Source organism: Lolium rigidum, chromosome 6 (assembly GCF_022539505.1).
Source record: "Lolium rigidum isolate FL_2022 chromosome 6, APGP_CSIRO_Lrig_0.1, whole genome shotgun sequence".
Lineage (NCBI taxonomy): Eukaryota > Viridiplantae > Streptophyta > Magnoliopsida > Poales > Poaceae > Lolium > Lolium rigidum.
In genome coordinates this window covers 71571852-71592442 of record NC_061513.1, presented here as the reverse complement: position 1 = coordinate 71592442, position 20591 = coordinate 71571852, and the positions used below count along the sequence as shown (strand labels likewise).

Genomic DNA, 20591 nt, shown 5'->3' with positions numbered 1-20591 from the left:
ATCGGTAACAATTTTAGTTCAATAAAATAATTTCCTTGCATTATTTATATTGTTGTAATCTGAAAAAGAAATGCTGATGTCGAGGAGAGAGAAAAGCTGACGTGGAGGAAAGAGAAGTAAAGCTGGCACTATAGCCTGTGCATTGGCACCGTGGGGTGAGAGTGGGGTGAGAGTGGGGTGAGAGTGAGGGAAAAAGCTGACGTGGCAGGCTAGAGTGAAGTGGTGCATTGGCACCAGCCTTATGGGCGTATCCATGTGAGACTGCAGCCAAAGGTGACTAGTTCTTTGGCTGCTATGGGTCAAATGAAGATGACGCAATCAATTGAAACTTTGAGGACTTCGACTATGACTCTAACTGATTGTCCTTTGTGTTTGTTGTTTCATCTCAGGCTATATGTGTAATATATAAATATTGTGAAAACGACTAGGACCCTTTATATGAGTATTTCAAAATAGCATTTTATCCATTATTTGTATAAATGCTAACATAGCGTTTTTCTCAGCTTATTATCAAGTGTATTACAAAAAGACCATCAGTGCGGAATATCGGGGCCGTGGTCAAGGCGCGCATCAAAATCTAGTAATCATCATAACTCATAGCCTAGCTAAATTGAATAGGCTGTTTCTGGTAGCGCACAATCTAGTGTTAGCACGGACGCGTGCCGAACTGTACACTGATCTCCTTGCAAAATGCAAGAAGATTGATACACTTGTACGTTTAATATTTAAAGCAAACCATAGGAACTTCCTGAAGGAACATAAACACGAAAAGATGATGATGATGATTTGCTTCAACAAAATGATCATGATCAAGTAAAATACCGGTCCAATGCATACGGTTGGTGGCGGGCACTTTTGAGTGAGCATTTGAAATCGCCTGGAACAATGGCAGACTTTACCTGGAACAATCGGGGACTTCACGAAGATCCTAAAAAAAAGGTCAAGCTGTGCATGCGACATGGTACCAACTCAGGGTTATTATATGTATGTCGCGCGCCGTCGCAGTCTGTTTACATCGTTAGCGAAAGCTCTCACGCTATTGGATCATTACTACTAGAGTAGCAAGTAGTAGCACGTGTGGGTATGTGTATATATATGGCACATCCAAACCAGGAGCTTATCACTAGCTTGTTTATTCGATCTGCCGATCGAGGAATTGGGAGATGGAGCCGGCGGCAGCCATGATCGTGTTGGCTCTCTGCGCGGCCGTGGCGATGGCCGGGGCGCGCGCGGCGGTCGTGGAGCACACCTTCAATGTAAACTTCTGGTACCCAATATATAGCTGCTTGATATATAGTGTGGCATAACAGTTGCAGCTGGATGGTGTTTCATATTGATTATTTCAGGTGGGCGCCACGAACATGTCTCAGCTTTGCACGGAGAGTGTGATATACACGGCCAACAAGCAGTTGCCCGGACCGACCATAGAGGCCAACGAAGGCGATACAGTGGTCGTCCACGTTGTGAACGAATCTCCGTACTCGTTATCAGTGCACTGGCAAGTTTCGAAGCTTCATCCTCCTGCTTGCAAATTAGCTCGCGTCTAATTATTCTTTCGTTAATTGCAGGCACGGCATATTTCAGTTGCTGAATGGCTGGGCCGACGGGGCGTACCTGATAACGGATTGCTCCATACAACCTTCTGGCAACTTCACGTACCAGTTTAACATCACGGGCCAGGAGGGCACCCTGTGGTGGCACGCCCATTCCTCGCTCCTGCGAGCCACCATCTATGGCGCCCTCATCATAAAGCCCAGAAATGGCACCGCTGGCTACCCTTTCACAGCGCCCTATGGAGAAATCCCAATAGTACTTGGTATGATGCACCCTAACGTGACAAACATGTATATAGATATTTTTTCAAAAAAGAGAGTAAGACTACGACCACTGCATCAATTGATGTAGACATGCTATTTTGTTAAAGAGTCAGTATTCAGAAGAATATAACATCTCAAGAATCACATAAGATTGAAATATTTATTAACCAATGAAAATAGAAGTAGCATATAGCAACTATGCATGCCATAGTCTGCTAATATGATGTCAACCAGCCTGGCTAAAAATACTTTCAACTGCCGTCATAAGCTCCCACTTATAAGGTTGAAGGAGAAAAAACGACAATTGTATCCAATGAGTGGCCACGTAGCAACCTGCAAACTACTGAAATAACTGGCTTTGTTAAAAAAAAATTGTTCCTGCAATTACCATGAACCGTACAATTCTTTGACAGGTGAGTGGTGGAACAAAAATGTGAACGATGTGGAGATTGACGGGCACTTGACCGGCCTAGGACCGGCTATTTCGGACGCGCTCACCATCAACGGCATGCCAGGGGACCACACTTCCTGCGAAGGTACAGTGTCGCGGATCTAGCTTACAATTTACAAATGAAATTGAACATAACTCAAATCTGTTGAAACGGCGATCATATACTAGGTGCCAGTGTCTATGAAGTAGAGGTAGCATCCAACAAGACCTACCTCCTCCGCATCGTCAATGCTGCTCTCAATGTTGAGCTCTTCTTCAAGGTGGCCCGCCACAACTTCACTGTGGTGGCCGTCGATGCGAGCTACACCGACCCCTACACCACTGACGTCATCGCCATCGCACCGGGGCAGACGGTGGACGCTCTCATGACCACCTTGGCGCCTCCGAGACGGTACTACATGGCGGTCACCGTGTTCGACAGCAATACCGCCTCGATCCCCTTCAACAACGGCACCGCCACCGGCATTATCAAGTACGAAGGAGCACCGAACGAAACCATTGCCTCCATGCCATCCATGCCAGCCCACAATGACGTGGTTACCGCCAACAACTTCTATTGGTCTCTCACTGGCTTGGCTCGGTCGGACGACCCAGCCGTGCCAACAACTGTGAACCATAGCATGGTTGTCGAGTTCGGGTTGGACCAGGAGCCATGCGCACCGGACCAGACGAAATGCAAGGGGTACGCGCTCGTGGCATTCATGAATGGGTACTCATTCCAGCTCCCGAAGAAGGTGTCTCTCCTCAATGCACTCTTCGATGATCTAACGGACGTGTACTCAGAGGACTTCCCGATGTCCCCGCCGTCGGTGCCGACAATCAGGAAGGCAACGTCCGTAAAGAAGGTGATGTACAACGACGTGGTGGAGGTGGTGCTGCAGAGCAAGAAATACAAAAGCAAAGTTGGCACGGAGAACCACCCGATACACCTCCACGGGTACAACTTCTTCGTGTTGGCCCAGGGGCTCGGGCTCTATGACCCGACGGAGAGGAGCACGTTCAACCTCGTGAACCCGCAGGTGCGCAACACGGTCGCCGTGCCGGGAGGCGGATGGTCCGTGATACGGTTCACGGCAAATAATCCAGGTGAGCGATCCATCCATTATTTCATGAAATTGATGCAAAGCTTTGGTTAGTAATTGAACCTATTGCGATGATTGTTTTGTGCAGGTATGTGGTTCATGCACTGTCACTTGGACGCTCACGTGCCCTTGGGGCTGGGGATGGTATTTGAGGTACTTGACGGCCCGGCCCCCAATATACTTCCTCCGCCTCCCGATGGCTACCCGAAATGCTACTGAGCGCAACCCTATTGTATACTCCTAGTTGTACGGTTATTTGTCTATCTAGTTGTGCGAGGGTGTCTGATTTGATACATTTGTTGAAAGCTTTGTACATTCCTCAAAGCTTTCAATCGATTCTGAATAAATCCCCTCTTACTGGATAAATCTCGTGTTTAACCTCGACATTGACAATATGGATAAAATCAATGCTATGCTTAACATGATCATGATCAACAATCTCAAGCTCACCGAAGCCCATCTTATTGGGTTTCTTGTTTAGAGACACAGAAAAATGCCGCTAACTCAAGGAAAAGTATCGGCAATGCTATTTGGAGGAGGAAAAATGCTACATTTAGTGGTTTCGACGAATATCAATGTCATCACTTTTTCAAAACTGCCTCAAAATATACATGTTTAGGCACTTCAAAAACTGCCTCTACTTTCTTTTAGCGACACTTCTCTAAAAAATGTTTTCTATTTTAGTCTGAGGCACTTTTCAGGTCCGCCTCTAGTTTCATTTTGGGGCACTTCTTCTAAAAAGCCTTTGATTACAATTTTAGGCAGATTTGAATAGTACCTACATATACTCACAATAGCATTATAAAAAGTTCTTGCAAAAAATAGAGGCACTTTTTTAGTTTTTTGTTTAGAGGCAGTCTTCAATATGTAAGACTTCAGTAAATAATGCCGGCAACAAAATTTCCATACTCGGTTAAAAAAGCCTGGAATACTACAACATACAAACACTTACACTAGTACTTCATATATCTTAAAATTACAATGAATTCCACAATTAATTACAATGACAGGAATAGTGGTACATTCTCTAATAACATACTTCCTTAGGCCAAAATACCTATCACCACTTCTGTAGTATGTTCACTTTGCAGAAAATCAGCCAGAATCGATGGTACTCATATAACTACTAAAGTACCGAAAGCATAATCAGCAACATATAGAGGAAGGAAGCACTACACCAACCAGAATGTGCTAGCTGTTGTTGATTTCGATCCCAAGTTCACTCATGTTGGGAAATAACAACCCATGATGCAAACATTCTTAATGACAGTATGTCCAAACCAAGTGGTGTACAACTCCCTGATGGTAAGTTCTACCTAGGAGATGCAGATTATGCTTGTTATCTAGGTATCCTACCACCCTTCAGGAAAACAGGGTATCATCTGAATGAGTTCTCTCCAAGGAAGATACCACAAAATGCAGATGAGTTTGTCAATCTTAGATGAGTTTGTCAATCTTAGACACTCTAGCCTCAAGGTCACCATCAAGAGGGCTTTTGCTGCATTGAAAAATAGAATCAAAATCCTTGACTACAAGCCACTCCACACCTTCCCCACTCAAGTAAAGATTGTTCTTCCATGTTGCATCCTTCACAACTAGATCATGGGGTGGGCGTTGATGACCATGTACCAGATGATCTTGATGTTACTCCTGATGATGTTGAGAGGGTGGTCATGGTGTCGAACATGATGACACCCAAGCTTGGAAGAACAAGAGGAATGAGCGGGATGAGGCAATGTGGGTGGCAGAAATGAAGTTTGTGGCAAGGGGGAATAGTCCACCTTCTCCAACGTCGTCATCATCATCATCATCATCATCATCATCATCATCATCATCATCATCATCATCAAGGGAGAGTAGTCCACCTCTGGACTACGGGTTTGTGGCAATAGCTTGTTCCATTTCTCTCATGTTCTTCGTAGTTCTTAGTGCCATATGAGCTGCCTCACATGATTATGACCATATTTGTAATACCTATGTGGTGAATCCTTATTCTATGATATTATGCTATGAGATCTGATCGTATTATGTGTAAGATGTATTGATAGATGCATATTATGTACCATGTTTTTAAGTATTTATTCTGATCCAGCATCTATGCAAGAGCGTGTGTGGGGTGATATATGTAATAGACAGAGTAGCATGGTTTTCATGATTGAATAGTGACAACAAATTCATGCTCTATTATGGCTTTGCCTTTTTCTTTTGCTACCTCACTAGGGATAAAGGGAATGCATGAGCTATATTCATCACGTGACATAAGTGATGATCTTGCTTGATCAAGTTAGCATGTTTGATATTCAAACATCATGACAAAGTACTTATGGATGTACTCTGTTAATTCTTAATACATGATTGCATGGAGTTTTTCCTTTCTTGTGAAGTATGAGAGAGATGTGTTGCATCATCTCTATATGTTAGGACGTGATGCCCATATAAATGTGTATCTTACTCATATTATTGTTTTGCATCCTCATATCTCATTAATGAATTTACTATTTGTCCACTACAACTTAAAAGAGAGAATAGTCAAGTGAACCCATGAACCCTGGTCCACTTTTTATTATAAGAAACATTTTTATGTTGCTTTTATCTTGTTTTCTATTTGCTGAATGCACTATTTTAATCTGAAAATAAAAAATATTTACTTTTCTTATTTGCATCCAAAACACCAAAAATAATCAACCCCTTTACAGTTTTTACTTAGTTACTATATTTTATCTAGTTTTACTTGTGTTTTATTTACTTATGCGAAACCTTGTGCTTGACAACCACACGGTGGAGTTGGGACACAAGACTTTTATTTTACTTGCAGGATTGCTAGAAAAAGAGAGAAGAGAATACTATTTTCTTAGTTCAGAGTTCGATTTAAACCCTCGAGTCACCTTTGTGGGGAAAATACTCGGTTGATACAACACTCTGCACTTAGAGTCCCGATGTATCAAGATTCTTTTTGGCGTTGTTGTTAACCGTCATCAGACGGTCGCGTGTGTGAGTGAGGGAGTCAAGTATGGAGACAGAGCTTGCATGACCGACAACTGGAAGTGGAGAGAGGGACAAGAAAACGCGACGTCTCCCACGCTTCTCGACGGGAGCAACCGTTGCACGCTCGCGTGCAAAATTGGGCGATAACTGGATAGACCTGCTGGAAACTACCGATTTGGACGTTCCTCTCCGGTCTGTCCCACGGGTGCTTTGAGAATCGGTTAGCCACAACGGCAATCAAACAGACCATTTTTTGATGGCCCGATACGAGCCAAAGGGTTTGTAGACTACAAAACGCGTCCTTAGTGTCTTATAAAGTTTGTATATTCTCGGGTGTGCCGACTTCTTTAATTTCAGCATCTAGAGGCTCGTGAAAAAAGAAAATCTAGACCTGCACACTGTTTTGCTCGATTTTCTCAGAAATGGAACATGGCTCGTATGTACATCGCGTGCAAGTCAAAGACTCAACAAAGCCTGCGAGTTGAGGAACTTTTCCTCCAAGCCAAAAACGGAAGGAGGAACGAAGAAGGAAGGGCCGGAGGAGACGAAAATTCCTCAAAGAAAATTGTGCCAACAACGAAACACATCCGTGGAGCAACTCGCGCCGCAGCTCAGCCTCCAACCTCGTCCACTCGTCGGACTCTATCACCGCTTCTTAAACCCAGAGACGCCAAGGCAAATCAACACCCACCGAAAGAATCCACCAGCCGCTCGATCAACAGCTTTTCTTTGTTGACCTCTTGCTCCAAGTAAGCCAAGCTAGCTCGCCGGCAGGCGTGCTCGAAGTCCGACATGGGTTTGGCGATGGCCAAGCTGATGCTTGGGAAGATCATCGTGGAGACGCCGAAGCACGAGGTGCTCCGCACCGGCGCCGGCTACGAGATCCGCAAGTACCCTCCGTGCGTCCTCGCCGAGGTGACCTACGACCCCAAGGACATGAAAGGCGACCGCGACGGCGGGTTCCAGCTTCTTGCCAAGTACATCGGCGTCTTCGGCAAGCCGCAGAACACCAAGCCAGAGAAGATCGCCAGCGGTGGCGAGCCCGAGGAGATCGCCATGACGGCGCCGGTCATCACCTCCTCCGGCGGCGCCAGGCCCGAGGCAATTGCCATGACGGTGCCGGTCATCACCTCCTCCGAGCCCGAGCCTGTGGCGATGACGGCGCCGGTGCTCACGGCAGAGGGCCGTGAGGAGCAGGCGGGGAAGGTGACGATGCAGTTCCTGCTGCCGTCCAAGTACGGCAAGGCGGAGGAGGCGCCGCGGCCCACGGACGAGCGGGTGGTGCTGCGGGAGCTGGGGGAGAGGAAGTACGGCGTGGTCAGGTTCGGCGGGCTGACGGGGGACAAGGTGGTGGCAGAGAAGGTGGAGGGGCTCAAGGCCGCGCTGGAGAAGGACGGGCACACAATCACCGGCCCCTTCGTGCTCTCCCGCTACAACCCGCCATGGACGCTGCCGCCACTGCGCACCAACGAGGTCATGATCCCCGTCGAGTGACCAGCCGTCGAAGTTGCGCAGTTCGGTGACCCGGACCCCGGATATTATTTCATTAGCATGTACTGTACTCATGGTAGTGTTTCCGTTCAAGTTTTTCTCTAGTGATCTTGTGTGATAGGCACGTGATCGGTTGGAGCGATAAATAAATGAATGATCTACTGAATGGTGATAGCTTTAGTTGATACGCATTGATATTCACATGTCCTGGACGAAGTAACGAAGATTTATACGTATCGCTGCAAATCGCAAACGCCTTCAGAGCTCAGACACCACACTTCACTAGTTCAATCAATCGGGATCAGCAACTCTCAAACTTAATGGAAGATTGGCCTAGCAGAGTTTCTGCAGCCTCGCGCGATGATAAACGAGAATAAACACAGTACTCTGCTACGCTCAGTAGAGTACTCTGTTTTTTTCTTCCAAGGAAGAGTATCACATACGAGATCATGATACAACACGGCTATATCGGGGGAGTATATCGATTGAAGAAGGTAAACCAAACACGAGATAGCAGAGGCCATTCCATGCTAACAAAACAATAATTATCATCAATCTAATTCAGCTAAATCAAACCTCGAAGTCCTCCTCTCTAGGTCTAGCTCCATCTTTCCAATCTCAACATTCGCCCCTAATGTGTCACCCCGGAGGTGGCTGAGGTGTTACTCATCGTTGCCCATCTCATCAAACTGAACCGATGTCCGAGTGGCAAAAGGTATCCTTGTTACAGCAGTTGAATTATTTGGCACAACTAGGTCAAAGTAAAACGGCATGTGCAAGTCACTTGTCCAACCGCCTAATCTCAATGAACCATTTGGCACAACTAGATCTAAGCAAAGCGACATGTGCAAGTCACTAGTCCAACCTTCTGATCTCATTGTGAAATATATGTTTCAGATGCCTCCCACTCTCACGGTTCCTCGTCTAGATTGGTCATATGGAATCTATTCCAAACCTAAATTGATGCATACATCTCTTTTCGTCTCTCTATCTCCCTCTAAGCATGCCTCAGTCTTCCACAAATCTTATTATTGTTTTTTCTATTGCTAAGACATGGCCTAGTTGTAATGTTAAAAGGGAGGAGAAAATAACATGATGCATGTGTTGAGACTGTGGGTATTTATATGATACAATGTATGGTCTAAGAAAATCACGGAGCATGTTTACTACTACAACAACAATATGGAGGTGCTTGAAAGCTTGAAGGCATAAGATATATATATTGAAATGAACATGTACATTGTTGTTAGAATAGTGAAAGGTGTTGGGGTATAGTGACAGATATAAGAGGGACTTGGATTTGAAAGAAAGTTGGAAGATTTTACTCTTAAGTAGAACGTACAAGATATGCTCTCTCTCTCTCTCTCTCTCTCTCTCTCTCTCTCTTGAATCTAGCCTAATTTATAGATTTCTCTTTGTTACAAAAAATGATTTTGTTGTACCTCTATAAAGGAGGAGAAACTAGGTGTTAAGACTTTATAATATGTTGCTCTTTGATGAGAGAACATGAAAGAGGTTGGAGCGGCAAAAATAAGAAGACGAATGTTTAAGGCTTGAACCCATCTTCGTTAGATAAGATATTGACTTGTTTGCTTGGCGTCATCCAGAAGATGGTGAATAGGCATTTTGAAATAACTACAGATTTGGCTTAAATAAAACAGAGTTACACTAACATTTATTTTTCAAATAATCTAGTCTCAGCTAAGTACACCAACAAATTAACTAATATAAACAAGATGAGGGTACAAGATATCGCATAAGTGATAAATAACATACATAAAACTTCAAGCTCGAAGGCTATCACAAAAAAAAACTTGGGTGAGATAACTGAGGAACATAGAGGCGAAGTTGTATCCCGATGTTGACTCCCATGAAAGGAAGATGTGTCGTCGTTGGAGAGGTACGGTTATGTACCACGAAGGACCCTCAAACGCTACGAAATCTCACCTTCTTCTCGAAGACGCCTTCATGAAGTTATGCATCCTTCTTATGGTTAGCCTTTTCTTCACCCTACAATACTAGGGAATCTCCACAACCTCTTCATAAATCCCATGAAGGGTAAAGCCCTGGCCTATTCATAGTCTGCCCCAAAGAGGTCACCACGGCACCAACCACGAAGCCATCTCGGGAGGTCACCCTCCAAGAGTAGCAAGCTCTCGGGCTCTCACTCGATTAAATCAAACTGAAGATCTCAAACCTATGCAATGAATTCAAAGAAAGGCCACCAATGATGCTCAAATAATTCACTCTCAAGTCCAATCAAAGCAACAAATGCTAGGGAGTAATTGTCTATGAAAAATAATGGAGGAGGCCAACTAATGAATCTAAGATCTAGACCCCAAAGCATCCCCTCACATAGAAGGGAAATAAATTGGTGAAAACATAGATCTAGATCTTCTTACTCTTTTCTTCAGAAAGGATGCAAAAATCATAGAATGGATTGGGAGACGAAGCAAGCTTTCAAAGATTAAATTGAAGGAGATAAAACTTGCACAAGAACCCTCAAAACTCATTGGGAAAAAGGAGTATATAAAGCTCCAAAGAAAACTGTCAACTGGGATCCAACTGAGTGCTACCGGTCGGCTTGCTAGCCGGGAGATGCTAGAGAGCGAAGTCCACAAGCCTAACTAGAGCCAGTCAGCTGGACTGGAGCCGATATGAAGCCGGGAAGTCGGCTAGCTGGCTTCTAGCAAGGCTGCACCCAAAGGCACTAGACTTGAGCCGGCTGAGCAATAGATGCATCCAAAGAGAAAAAGCATGAACCGCAAATACCAAAAATGTGATAACTTGAGCATAGGAATTATGATTTTGAGAACGGGGTATTTTTGAAAATCCCGATAATTAGCAAGAGAGGGTATGGCCCAAAATATAAAATTTTGAACTCTCTTTAAGTGGCAAACCAGCAAAACCTACAAAACCAAAGGCGATAGGCCATGTGTACAAAAAAGATGAACTATGACTTGTTGGAAAGACTAAAACAAGTTGAAGAACCTCACAGACAGAAACACCAAGAGAACAAAAAGATATGGAGATATAAACTATGTAAAGGACTCTCTGACGATGTGACAAAGACACTCAACCAAAATCCACTCTTGATAGTAAGACTATTGATTTGATGAAGATTTTTGCATCCTTCATACTTGGATGCTTCACTTGATCATTGTTTGTTGGTGAAGACTCACAATTCTTCTCCCACATAAACCACTACGGATGAAGCCCGGTGATCAGGGGGGTACGTGAGCACCCCCTGACTACTCGACACGTGTCTAACGCCGTTAGCCAGAGACCCAGAACACGTTTCCCTTATCTGGTGACCATTAGCCGCTCCACCAACCCCTCACCCCATTTCCTCCACCAACCCCTCGTCAGGAACGCGGCCTCGTCAGCTGCCCGCTCCAACCTGGCCTCCTCTGCTGCCGCTGGACCACGCCGGAGCGGCACAAATCGGGGCGGAGCGCGCCGCCGTGCTCCCCTCTCCAGACCACCACAGAGACAGCCGCCAGCCACGCTCCAGGACGGGAGGCCGGTCGCCGGCGCCGCGTACGCGTCGGGATCCATCCAGAGATTGGGTCGTTGGTGGCTGGAGCGGGTCCGTCCTATGTGAGCGCTCGAGCTCGACTGCTTTGACCATGAGCCGACCAGCATAGCGCCCCCCGCGGGCTCGATTTTAGCTCGCACTTGTCCATCGTGGCCACGCACAACGCCGATTCGATTGACCCGGACTGCTGCCGATCCTGATTTGGAGAACACATATGGCGCGCGGCGCGGCCAGCAATTCAGTTGAAGGTAGCTGTCGCGGTTGGTCGAGGCTGCTCGAGCTGGGATGGAGAGGGCCAAGGAACGAGGGGACGGTCGAGGCTGCTCGAGGTAGCGCAGGGTCGGGGCCGGTCGAGCTTGCTCGATGAGGCACATGGTCGGGGCTCGCGCGCGCGTGCGGCAGGGGCCGCAATGTGCACGGGAGTGGCCGGCCAGATTGGATGCGGTAATTGTGTGATTGATGCGGGCTTCCATTCGTGAAATGCAAATGAATACTCCCTCCGATCCGAAAAAAGAGTCGGGCAATTAGCACAGTTGCGTTTTACATTTACACCCTTCAAAGATCGTGAAACTTGCCCATCAGTTTGACTGGATCTTGCCAATTCCACCACAGCCATGCGCGGAGCATCCTTCCACGCACCGGCGCCGCGCTCCTCCGCCTCCAACTCGCATCCCCCTCCGTCGCCGTCGCCTTGCTAAGAAGATCCGCGCGCACGCTCTCCAAGCGGCTGGTCCTCTTCCACCTCGGCCTCCATTAGCATCGGCGCTGCCGCGCTCCGCTGCTCCGTCGCCAAGCAGGTCCTCTTCCACCTCGGCCTCCATTCGCGCCGGCGGTGCCGCGCTCCGCTGCTCCGTCGCCGTCCTCCCGCCTTTCTCCCCGGCCCGGATTCTTTAGAGTTGGCCGGACTGGTAGATCGAGCCACGCACGGTGGAGCTTCTCTGCTTTGCGGGTGGGGAAAAATCGCAGACGGAATCGACTGCGGGCGTGCGGTTGCTGGTTTGGTAGGACACGGAGTGCGGGGCGTGGAAAAGGCAAATGCAAGGTTGTTTTCGTAAAATCACCCGCCGGACACTTTTTCCGGATCGGAGGGAGTAGATAAGATTTTTTAGAGCGATTGCTACCTAGGGCCACCGCGTTGATGGTTGCCTCACCCGCGACGGAGAACGGGCAGGAGCATGTGCTAATGCGAGTTGCACGATGAGCTCCACCGCGGGCGTCTGCGCTGCGGGCTCGCCGGCCGCTCCTTCGTCGCCATGGCTCGCCGGCCGCTCCGTCACCGCCATGGCTCGCCGGCCGCTGGCTCCCCATCGCGGTTGTGGAGGACGTCAATCCCAACACTCGGGAGGTGCGGGGCGGCGGCGGTCGCGTCCCTCGCCGCGTTGGGCGCGTCCACGATGGAGAGAGGAGGCAGCGGCAGTCCGGGTCAACGGGAGCTCGTGGGGCATCTCGCGGCCAGGATACGTCCAGCTCGAGCGTTTCAGTGGGATGGCAACGCCGTTAGTTCAGAAAGTGGGATGGCAGAATCTCAAAGGCAATCCAACGGTATCTAGGGGGTGCTCACGTACCCCCCTGATCACCAAATCCACTCTCTAAACCACTACGTGACATGTTGACTAAAGCACATATTCACATTCCCATTATCATCATATGTATGGTATAAGCTTCAAGCATGATCTTCTCAAGATGATCATGTTGAACTTCCACTTATCAACCTTTATAGCCATCAACACTTCATGACATCCTATTATGGTCTGGTTAGAAACTTCCTTTAATTTGATGCATGCCCATGAAACTTACCTAACCCACATACAAAAAACAAAGCATGTAGATCAAGTGTTTGCTCACAAAGCACAATTGATAAATGCTTACCATATAAGGAGATCACTTAATCCCACATGGTACATTATTTATGTTTCATGAGTTAAACTGGAATTCAACCTTTGCTCTTCATATTGGTCAACCTTGTATGTTTTATTCACCATACATCTACTCTTCTTGATGCCAATACTCAATGTATATCTCACCTTTCATGGCTACATGTGGAAGGTTCCTTCCTATAAAACACAATGAAAATATTAGTTCATATAAATTTTCATTAATTGCAAAAAATACACAATTAGAGGCAATATGCACTTTCACTAACGATACGGAATGATCGAAGAGGGGGACACAAACATGGATATCCTGCTCGATCCCTACGGCGCAAAATGAGGATGACACCGTGTGGGCCACCTACGATGCAAACCCTTGCTAGGATTTGCATTTTGTATAATTATTTAATGATCTTATGTCATTTTTTTCGTCCGCATATGTATATTATTTATAATGCAATATTATGAGAAAAATGCGCCCAACTGTTGGGTGCACGGGTCCATTTGTGTCCTCCCGAGATCTAAACGGATAAACTCAGACACTTTTTGTTTTTTTTCTTCTAATTTTAGGTTATACGATTGGAGTAGCTAGGTACAAAAATATACTACTTTACTAATATATGGCTCATTTCTCACTCTTACAATGTGCCTAGAAGCACGTGCTAGAGCTCACTCTTAGAGCATGTCTAACAGGCCCCGTATTTTTTCGCCCCTTAAAACGCGAGTAGAGGGCCCTGTATTCACTTTTCGCCGGCCGAAAACTCGGACGAGCTAGCAGACCCCGTATCCCACCCCGTAAAACAGAATATATTCTGTTTTACGGGGTGGGATACGGGGTCTGCTAGCTCGTCCGAGTTTTCAACCCCTCAAAACAGGGTTTTTTGACAAATTGCATATTAGAACCAACACACCATTCACATAAATTGCCCCATCACGGATCCTTTCCGCTGATCCAGCAGCTTCATGCGGTCCTCCGTTTGCTTCAAGCCGAACAGGAGCAGCATCATCTCCGTCTCATCGTCGTTGAGCAGCTCGTCGATATCCGAACCGTCGGAATCCGACGACGACCAATCGGTGGACGTCGCGTCCAAATCCGCCATGTGCACATCCTCCGAAGCCATCTACCACGGTGTACCATACATCAGCCCCAAATCCGACCAATTTACCGGCGGCAACGAAGAAGAACGCGGCGGAATACTCACCGGCGGAGAAGACCACGGCGGGAGGGCGGGCGGCGCGCGCGGAGGGACGCGGAACTTCGGCGGGGGTGCGGCGGAGGTGCGACGGGCGTCGAAGAACCTCGACGAGGCTGGGCGGACGGCGGAGGGGCACGGATCTGACGGATTGCGGCGGCGGCGCGCGGGTGGTGGCGGCGGCGCGCGGGGGAAAACGGGTGGGGGGAACTGAAATGTCCGCGCGCGCTTTCGGAATTGGGATACTGGCTTCGCCCACTATCCGCGCTCCCACCCCGCACAAGTAGGGGGCGAGGACCCGCCCCGTACTCGAAAACAGCAAAAAACGATTCGGGGGCCATTTTTACGGGGCGTGCTAGACGGCCGGGTAGAGCCCAAACCCTCAAACCGGCGGTTATTATACGGGTTTGCCCCTTTTACGGGGTCTGTTAGACCTGCTCTTACATGAGAACCCATTTACCTTCTCCCGCATCCAACTAAGCACAAACATAGTAGTTAAATCCTTACAGTTTGGTGACTAGGTCTTTTTATACTTGCTCTAATAGTCCACATTAGTAAGGTTATCAATATCGAGATAGTAGACAATTTTTTTTTGTAGTATTGTATCGTAGTATCACGATACTATAAGATTTTTTTTTAGAAAAATAGATGTATCAATAATATATATGAAATAAATTTATATTTAATAATAAATTTGAATTTTGGGTATATTCCATGTCTTTCATAGAATCTTGTCATGTAAATGATGTATATAAATAATATAAATATGGGTTAATTCATCCAACGCGTAATACAAGCATAAATAACTAAGACCACGCAAAACAAAATACCAGGTATGCTTGACAATTGGTACAACTTCTATTCTTTAGCTTGCCACACCGTTGGGTTTATATTCTTTTAGCATATATTTTTTTGGGATCGCACAGTATCGCTTTTATACTAGGATATTAAAAATATCACGATACATATCAGGATACGAGTAAGACATTATCACGATATGTATCGATCTGCTACCGTAGTATCGTAAAACCGTACTGTGAACCATGCACATTAGCCATTGGCGTGAAGACTTTACTGTAGAACTGATACGACTAGTTTTGAAGGGCTTCTGTGTTGTCTGCTGGCTCTAGCACACTGCCATATGATGTAACTAATCTTATAGTCAATACGTATATTAGAGAGATACAAAAAACTACTACTTTAGTAGTGATATATGGCCTATCATTCACTCTCACAAAATGTCTCGCGGCATGTTATAGAGTTAGCTCTTTTATGAGAGCCCATTTAGTTTTTCTCCACTTCTTTTTCCTCCAACCTAGCTAAAATATATAACAGTTGATCTCTTAGAGTCACCGTTTTTCGATAAAGGGAATATATTAATATCAGAAGATACCAATTACACTCAGCCTCTGCAACAACGCAATACCCTAATGGCAGTACGGATGCACACAGCGAAAAAAGGAAAAAAGAAAACTAAGAAATAAAAGTCCCGTCAATATTCTAGGCCTAGCAACAGCAATACATTCACCACCAAGACAACACCTGAAATACAGACTCTCCAAAAGCGACGCCTCCAATAAGGAAACAGTGCACCAGCACTGTCGTCGCTCGATCAAAGATCTTAAGTTTTCACCTAAGTAGGTTTTATTGTACATACTGTTATGAGCTGTATACACTAATTGTTGGGAAACGGAGGAGTAGCTGAACGGAAGGAGGAAGGAAGGAAACGCCGGAGGGGAGGAAAATTCCTCGAAAGAATGTCCCAAAAACGAAGCGCGTGCGTGGAGCAACATGTGGCGCAGCTCACGCTTCCACCTCGTCCACTCGTCAGAATCTCTCGCGGCTTCTTAAACCCAGAGTCACCAAGCCAAACCAACACTCCAACAACGAGTCCATCACCAGCTGATCAAAGGCTCTGCTTACCATGGGTTTGACGATAGGCAAGATCATCTTCGGGAAGATCACGGTGGACACGCCCAAGCACGAGGTGCTCCACACCGGCAACGGCTACGAGATCCGCAAGTACCCGCCGTGCGTCAGTGCCGAGGTGACATACCTCTCCAAGGATATGAAACGCGGTCGCGACGGCGGGCTCGAGATTCTTGCAGACTACATCGGCGCCTTCGGCAAGCCGCACTACACCAAGCCCAAGAAGATCGCCATGGCAGTACCCGTGATAACCTCGTCCAACGGCGGCAATGCAGAAGCGACCGCCATGAAAGCACCGGTAATCACCTCCTCCAGCGGCGGCGAGGCAGAGGCAATCTCCATGACAGCGCCGGTGATCACGGGCGAGGGGCGGGATAGACATTCTGGGAAGGTAACGATGCAGGTCCTGCTGCCGTCCAATTACACCAAGGTGGAGGAGACGCCGCGGCCGACGGACGAGCGGGTGGTGCTGCGGGAGGTGGGGGAGCGGAAGTACGGGGTGGTCAAGTTCGCAGGGCTCACTGGGGAGAAGGTGGTGGCGGAGAGGGCAGCGAGGCTAAAGGCCGCGCTGGAGAAGGACGGGCATGTCGTCACGGGACCCTACTTGTTCTCCCGGTATAACCCGCCAAGGACGCCAACGCTCCCGCCGCTCCGCACCAACGAGGTCATGTTCCCCGTCGAGTGATCATCGGGCTGGCCGGGCCACCTTATGTTGTAGTTTAGCGTTTAACCTTCAAACAAAATTGTACAGTAGGAGTAGTTCAGTAACTCGAGGAGTGACCAGTGTGTTCTTCCGTTAGCAAGTAATAGTTTAAGCTGTTTAAACTGGTCTTGCAATAGCCATGTGTAATCATCTTCTGCTTGGTCCGTACAATTAATGATGGAACGATTTACCTACTGGTTGTTGATAAATTCAGTTGATACACGTTGATTCTTGATACTGAGGGCATCTCCAGCGGCGCGACGTAAACGGATCCTGAGCGATCATTTGCATCCACCGGACCGAAAAATGCGTTTGGTGCCACCTCTAGCGGGGTGACGCAAAGTGATCGGACCGTCCGCGGTGATGCAAACCTGTCTCAAATGTGCGCTTCGGATGCGTCTCTGCGGATGCTGCACGGACGCGCAAAGTGTCCGCTCGCGTCTGGCGGACGTTTCGTCGGGCCTGCCTGGAAGCGATCCTGCGTCGATGCGTCTTCTCAAGCGCGCGCGCCGACTGGCGCCGCTGCGTCGCTTCGGCAGTCTGCACTACGTTAATGGCGATGCCTCGGCTGCCGAGCGGTCGCCGTCTACCTCCGCCAACAACGTTAATGGCGACGCCACGCGTCCTGCGACCATCGCCTGCCTCCGGCCTATATAAAGAGGGCGCGTTCTTCTTCCTCATCCACTCCTCCAAACAAACCCTAGCCGCCACAAGCTCCACCGTAGCGCCGCCTAGCTCTTCTTACGACGCAGCCAGGCCCGCGAGGAAGTCCATGGCGGGTCCTGGTGGCCGGCGAGGCGGTCGAGGCCGCGGCCCTGGGTGCCCCCGGGGCCGGGGCAGGGGCCGCCGTGGTGGAGTGATACGTCCCAAACGTATCTATAATTTCTTATGTTCCATGCTACTTTTATGATGATACTCACATGTTTTATACACATTATATGTCATTATTATGCATTTTCCGGCACTAACCTATTGACGAGATGCTGAAGAGCCAGCTTCGTTGTTTTCTGCTGTTTTTGGTTTCGAAATCCTAGTAAGGAAATATTCTCGAAATTGGACGAAATCAACGCCCGGGGGCCTATTTTTACACGAAGCTTCCGGAAGACCGAAGGAGTCACGAAGTGGGGCCACGGGGCGCCGCCACACTAGGGCGGCGCGGCCTAGAGGGGGCCCGCGCGGCCCTAGCGTGCGGGGCCCCCGTGACGCCCCTTGACCTGCCCTTCCGCCTACTTAAAGCCTTCGTCGCGAAACCCCTAGTACCGAGAGCCACGATAGGGAAAACCTTCCAGAGACGCCGCCGCTGCCAATCCCATCTCGGGGGATTCAGGAGATCGCCTCCGGCACCCTGCCGGAGAGGGGAATCATCTCCCGGAGGTCTCTTCATCGCCATGATCGCCTCCGAATCGATGTGTGAGTAGTTCACCCCTGGACTATGGGTCCATAGCAGTAGCTACATGGTTGTCTTCTCCTCATTGTGCTATCATGTTAGATCTTGTGAGCTGCCTATCATGATCAAGATCATCTATTTGTAATCCTACATGTTGTGTTTGTTGGGATCCGATGAATATTGAATACTATATCAAGTTGATTATCAATCTATCATATATGTTATTTATGTTCTTGCATGCTCTCCGTTGCTAGTAGAGGCTCTAGCCAAGTTGATACCTGTGACTCCAAGAGGGAGTATTTATGCTCGATAGTGGGTTCATGCCTCCATTAAATCAGGGACAGTGACAGAAAGTTCTAAGGTTGTGGATGTGTTGTTGCCACTAGGGATAAAACATCGATGCTTTGTCTAAGGATATTTGTGTTGATTACATTACGCACCATACTTAATGCAATTGTCTGTTGTTTGCAACTTAATACTGGAGGGGTTCGGATGATAACCTCGAAGGTGGACTTTTTAGGCATAGATGCATGCTTGGATAGCGGTCTATGTACTTTGTCATAATGCCCTGATTAAATCTCATAGTACTCATCATGATATATGTATGTGCATTGTTATGCCTTCTTTATTTGTCAATTGCCCAACCGTAATTTGTTCACCCAACATCCGTTTATCTTATGGGAGAGACACCACTAGTGAACTGTGGACCCCGGTCCTATTCTTTACATCTGAAATACAATCTATCGCAATTGTTCTTTACTGTTCTTCGCAAACACCCATCATCATCCACACTATACATCTAATCCTTTGTTTACAGCAAGCCGGTGAGATTGACAACCTCACTGTTACGTTGGGGCAAAGTACTTTAATTGTGTTGTGTAGGTTCCACGTTGGTGCCGGAATCCCTGGTGTTGCGCCGCACTACACTCCGCCACCATCAACCTTCAACGTGCTTCTTGGCTCCTACTGGTTCGATAAACCTTGGTTTCTTTCTGAGGGAAAACTTGCTACTGTACGCATCACACCTTCCTCTTGGGGTTCCCAACGGACGTGTCGATCGCACGCATCAAGCTCTTTTTGTGGCGCCGTTGCCGGGGAGATCAAGACACGCTGCAAGGGGAGTCTCCCACATCCAATCTCTTTACTTTGTTTTTGTCTTGCTTTACTTTACTGTATTTACTGCTTTGTTTGCTCCTATATCAAAAATACAAAAAAATTAGTTGCTAGTTTTACTTTATTTACTGTCTTGTTCTCTATATTAAAAACATAAAAAAAATAGTTACTTGCATTTACTTTATTTACCTTTTGTTTATTTCATCATGTTTCCTCCTAAGTTCACTCTGAAAGACATACCGGCAGGACGAGGGTCTATAATTGGAAGAGATAATATAGAAGATTTTTTCACCCATGTTAGTACAGCTGAAGATTTTGAAGATAGACACTTGGTAGAACTTGCTCCTACTTATGAAATTGCTGTCGCTTCTTTAGTACACATGTTGGAAACTAAATTTGTTAATCTCAATCCTATAATTCAACACATGTTTCTTACACTCTGTGATATGGAGGAAGGAGAAAATAAAGATTTTTATCTTAGAAACCCTTCTTAAAGAATTTGGTGGTGTAGCAAGAGAGGTTACAAAGGTCTTTATTAAATACAAGATGCTTGGCTCTTATACCAACTTTGCTAGTACCCTTGAAAAAATGGAAAAAGATTGAATAAAGTACACTAATAATGTTAATGATGGTGGGGAGATTAAGACATCAATACCTTGCAAGCTCCTAGGAATGCATGAAGCTCGAGAAAATAACTATGGTTGGCTTGTTCCTGAAAATTTGTTTGATGAGGATAGTAAGCCTAAGAATAATGAAAAAGGAGCCTCTGAAACTTACATAGATAAGATAAAATTCATAGTTGAGAAAACTCCAAACCCCTCTGTTGATGCTTCATCTCTTGACAATACTTGATTTACACTTTCTGCGCCTAGCTGAAAGGCGTTAAAGAAAAGCGATTATGGGAGACAACCCATTATTTTACTTCTGCACTTTTATTTTATATTTGAGTCTTGGAAGTTGTTATTACTGTAGCAACCTCTCCTTATCTTTATTTTATTGCATTGTTGTGCTAAGTAAAGTCTTTGATAGTA

General features: G+C 46.9%; 3 protein-coding genes across 3 annotated transcripts; all 3 read left to right on the top strand.

The window, feature by feature from the left end:
* The first annotated feature begins 1163 nt into the window (after positions 1–1163).
* LOC124666608 (laccase-8-like) lies at positions 1164–3712 on the top strand. The gene is made up of 6 exons (XM_047203948.1): positions 1164–1256; positions 1347–1498; positions 1569–1816; positions 2231–2353; positions 2437–3354; positions 3439–3712. Exons 1-6 carry the CDS (start codon positions 1164–1166, stop codon positions 3567–3569), a joined length of 1665 nt encoding a protein of 554 aa, XP_047059904.1. The 3' UTR covers positions 3570–3712.
* Positions 3713–7038: 3326 nt separating this feature from the next.
* On the top strand, positions 7039–8011 carry LOC124666609 (heme-binding-like protein At3g10130, chloroplastic). Its single transcript, XM_047203949.1, has one exon. It carries the CDS (start codon positions 7128–7130, stop codon positions 7827–7829), a length of 702 nt encoding a protein of 233 aa, XP_047059905.1. The 5' UTR covers positions 7039–7127; the 3' UTR covers positions 7830–8011.
* An 8306-nt stretch (positions 8012–16317) lies between these two features.
* LOC124667507 lies at positions 16318–17157 on the top strand. The gene has a single exon (XM_047204773.1). It carries the CDS (start codon positions 16353–16355, stop codon positions 17040–17042), a length of 690 nt encoding a protein of 229 aa, XP_047060729.1. The 5' UTR covers positions 16318–16352; the 3' UTR covers positions 17043–17157.
* The last annotated feature ends 3434 nt before the right edge of the window (positions 17158–20591 follow it).

Bases quoted from the DNA above. Each gene is read 5' to 3' on its own strand.
- LOC124666608 (XM_047203948.1), top strand. From the start codon at position 1,164: ATGGAGCCGGCGGCAGCCATGATCGTGTTGGCTCTCTGCGCGGCCGTG. The intron at 2,354-2,436 runs GTACAGTGTCGC...ATCATATACTAG, and splicing joins GGACCACACTTCCTGCGAAG to GTGCCAGTGTCTATGAAGTA. The intron at 3,355-3,438 runs GTGAGCGATCCA...TGTTTTGTGCAG, and splicing joins GTTCACGGCAAATAATCCAG to GTATGTGGTTCATGCACTGT.
- LOC124666609 (XM_047203949.1), top strand. From the start codon at position 7,128: ATGGGTTTGGCGATGGCCAAGCTGATGCTTGGGAAGATCATCGTGGAG.
- LOC124667507 (XM_047204773.1), top strand. From the start codon at position 16,353: ATGGGTTTGACGATAGGCAAGATCATCTTCGGGAAGATCACGGTGGAC.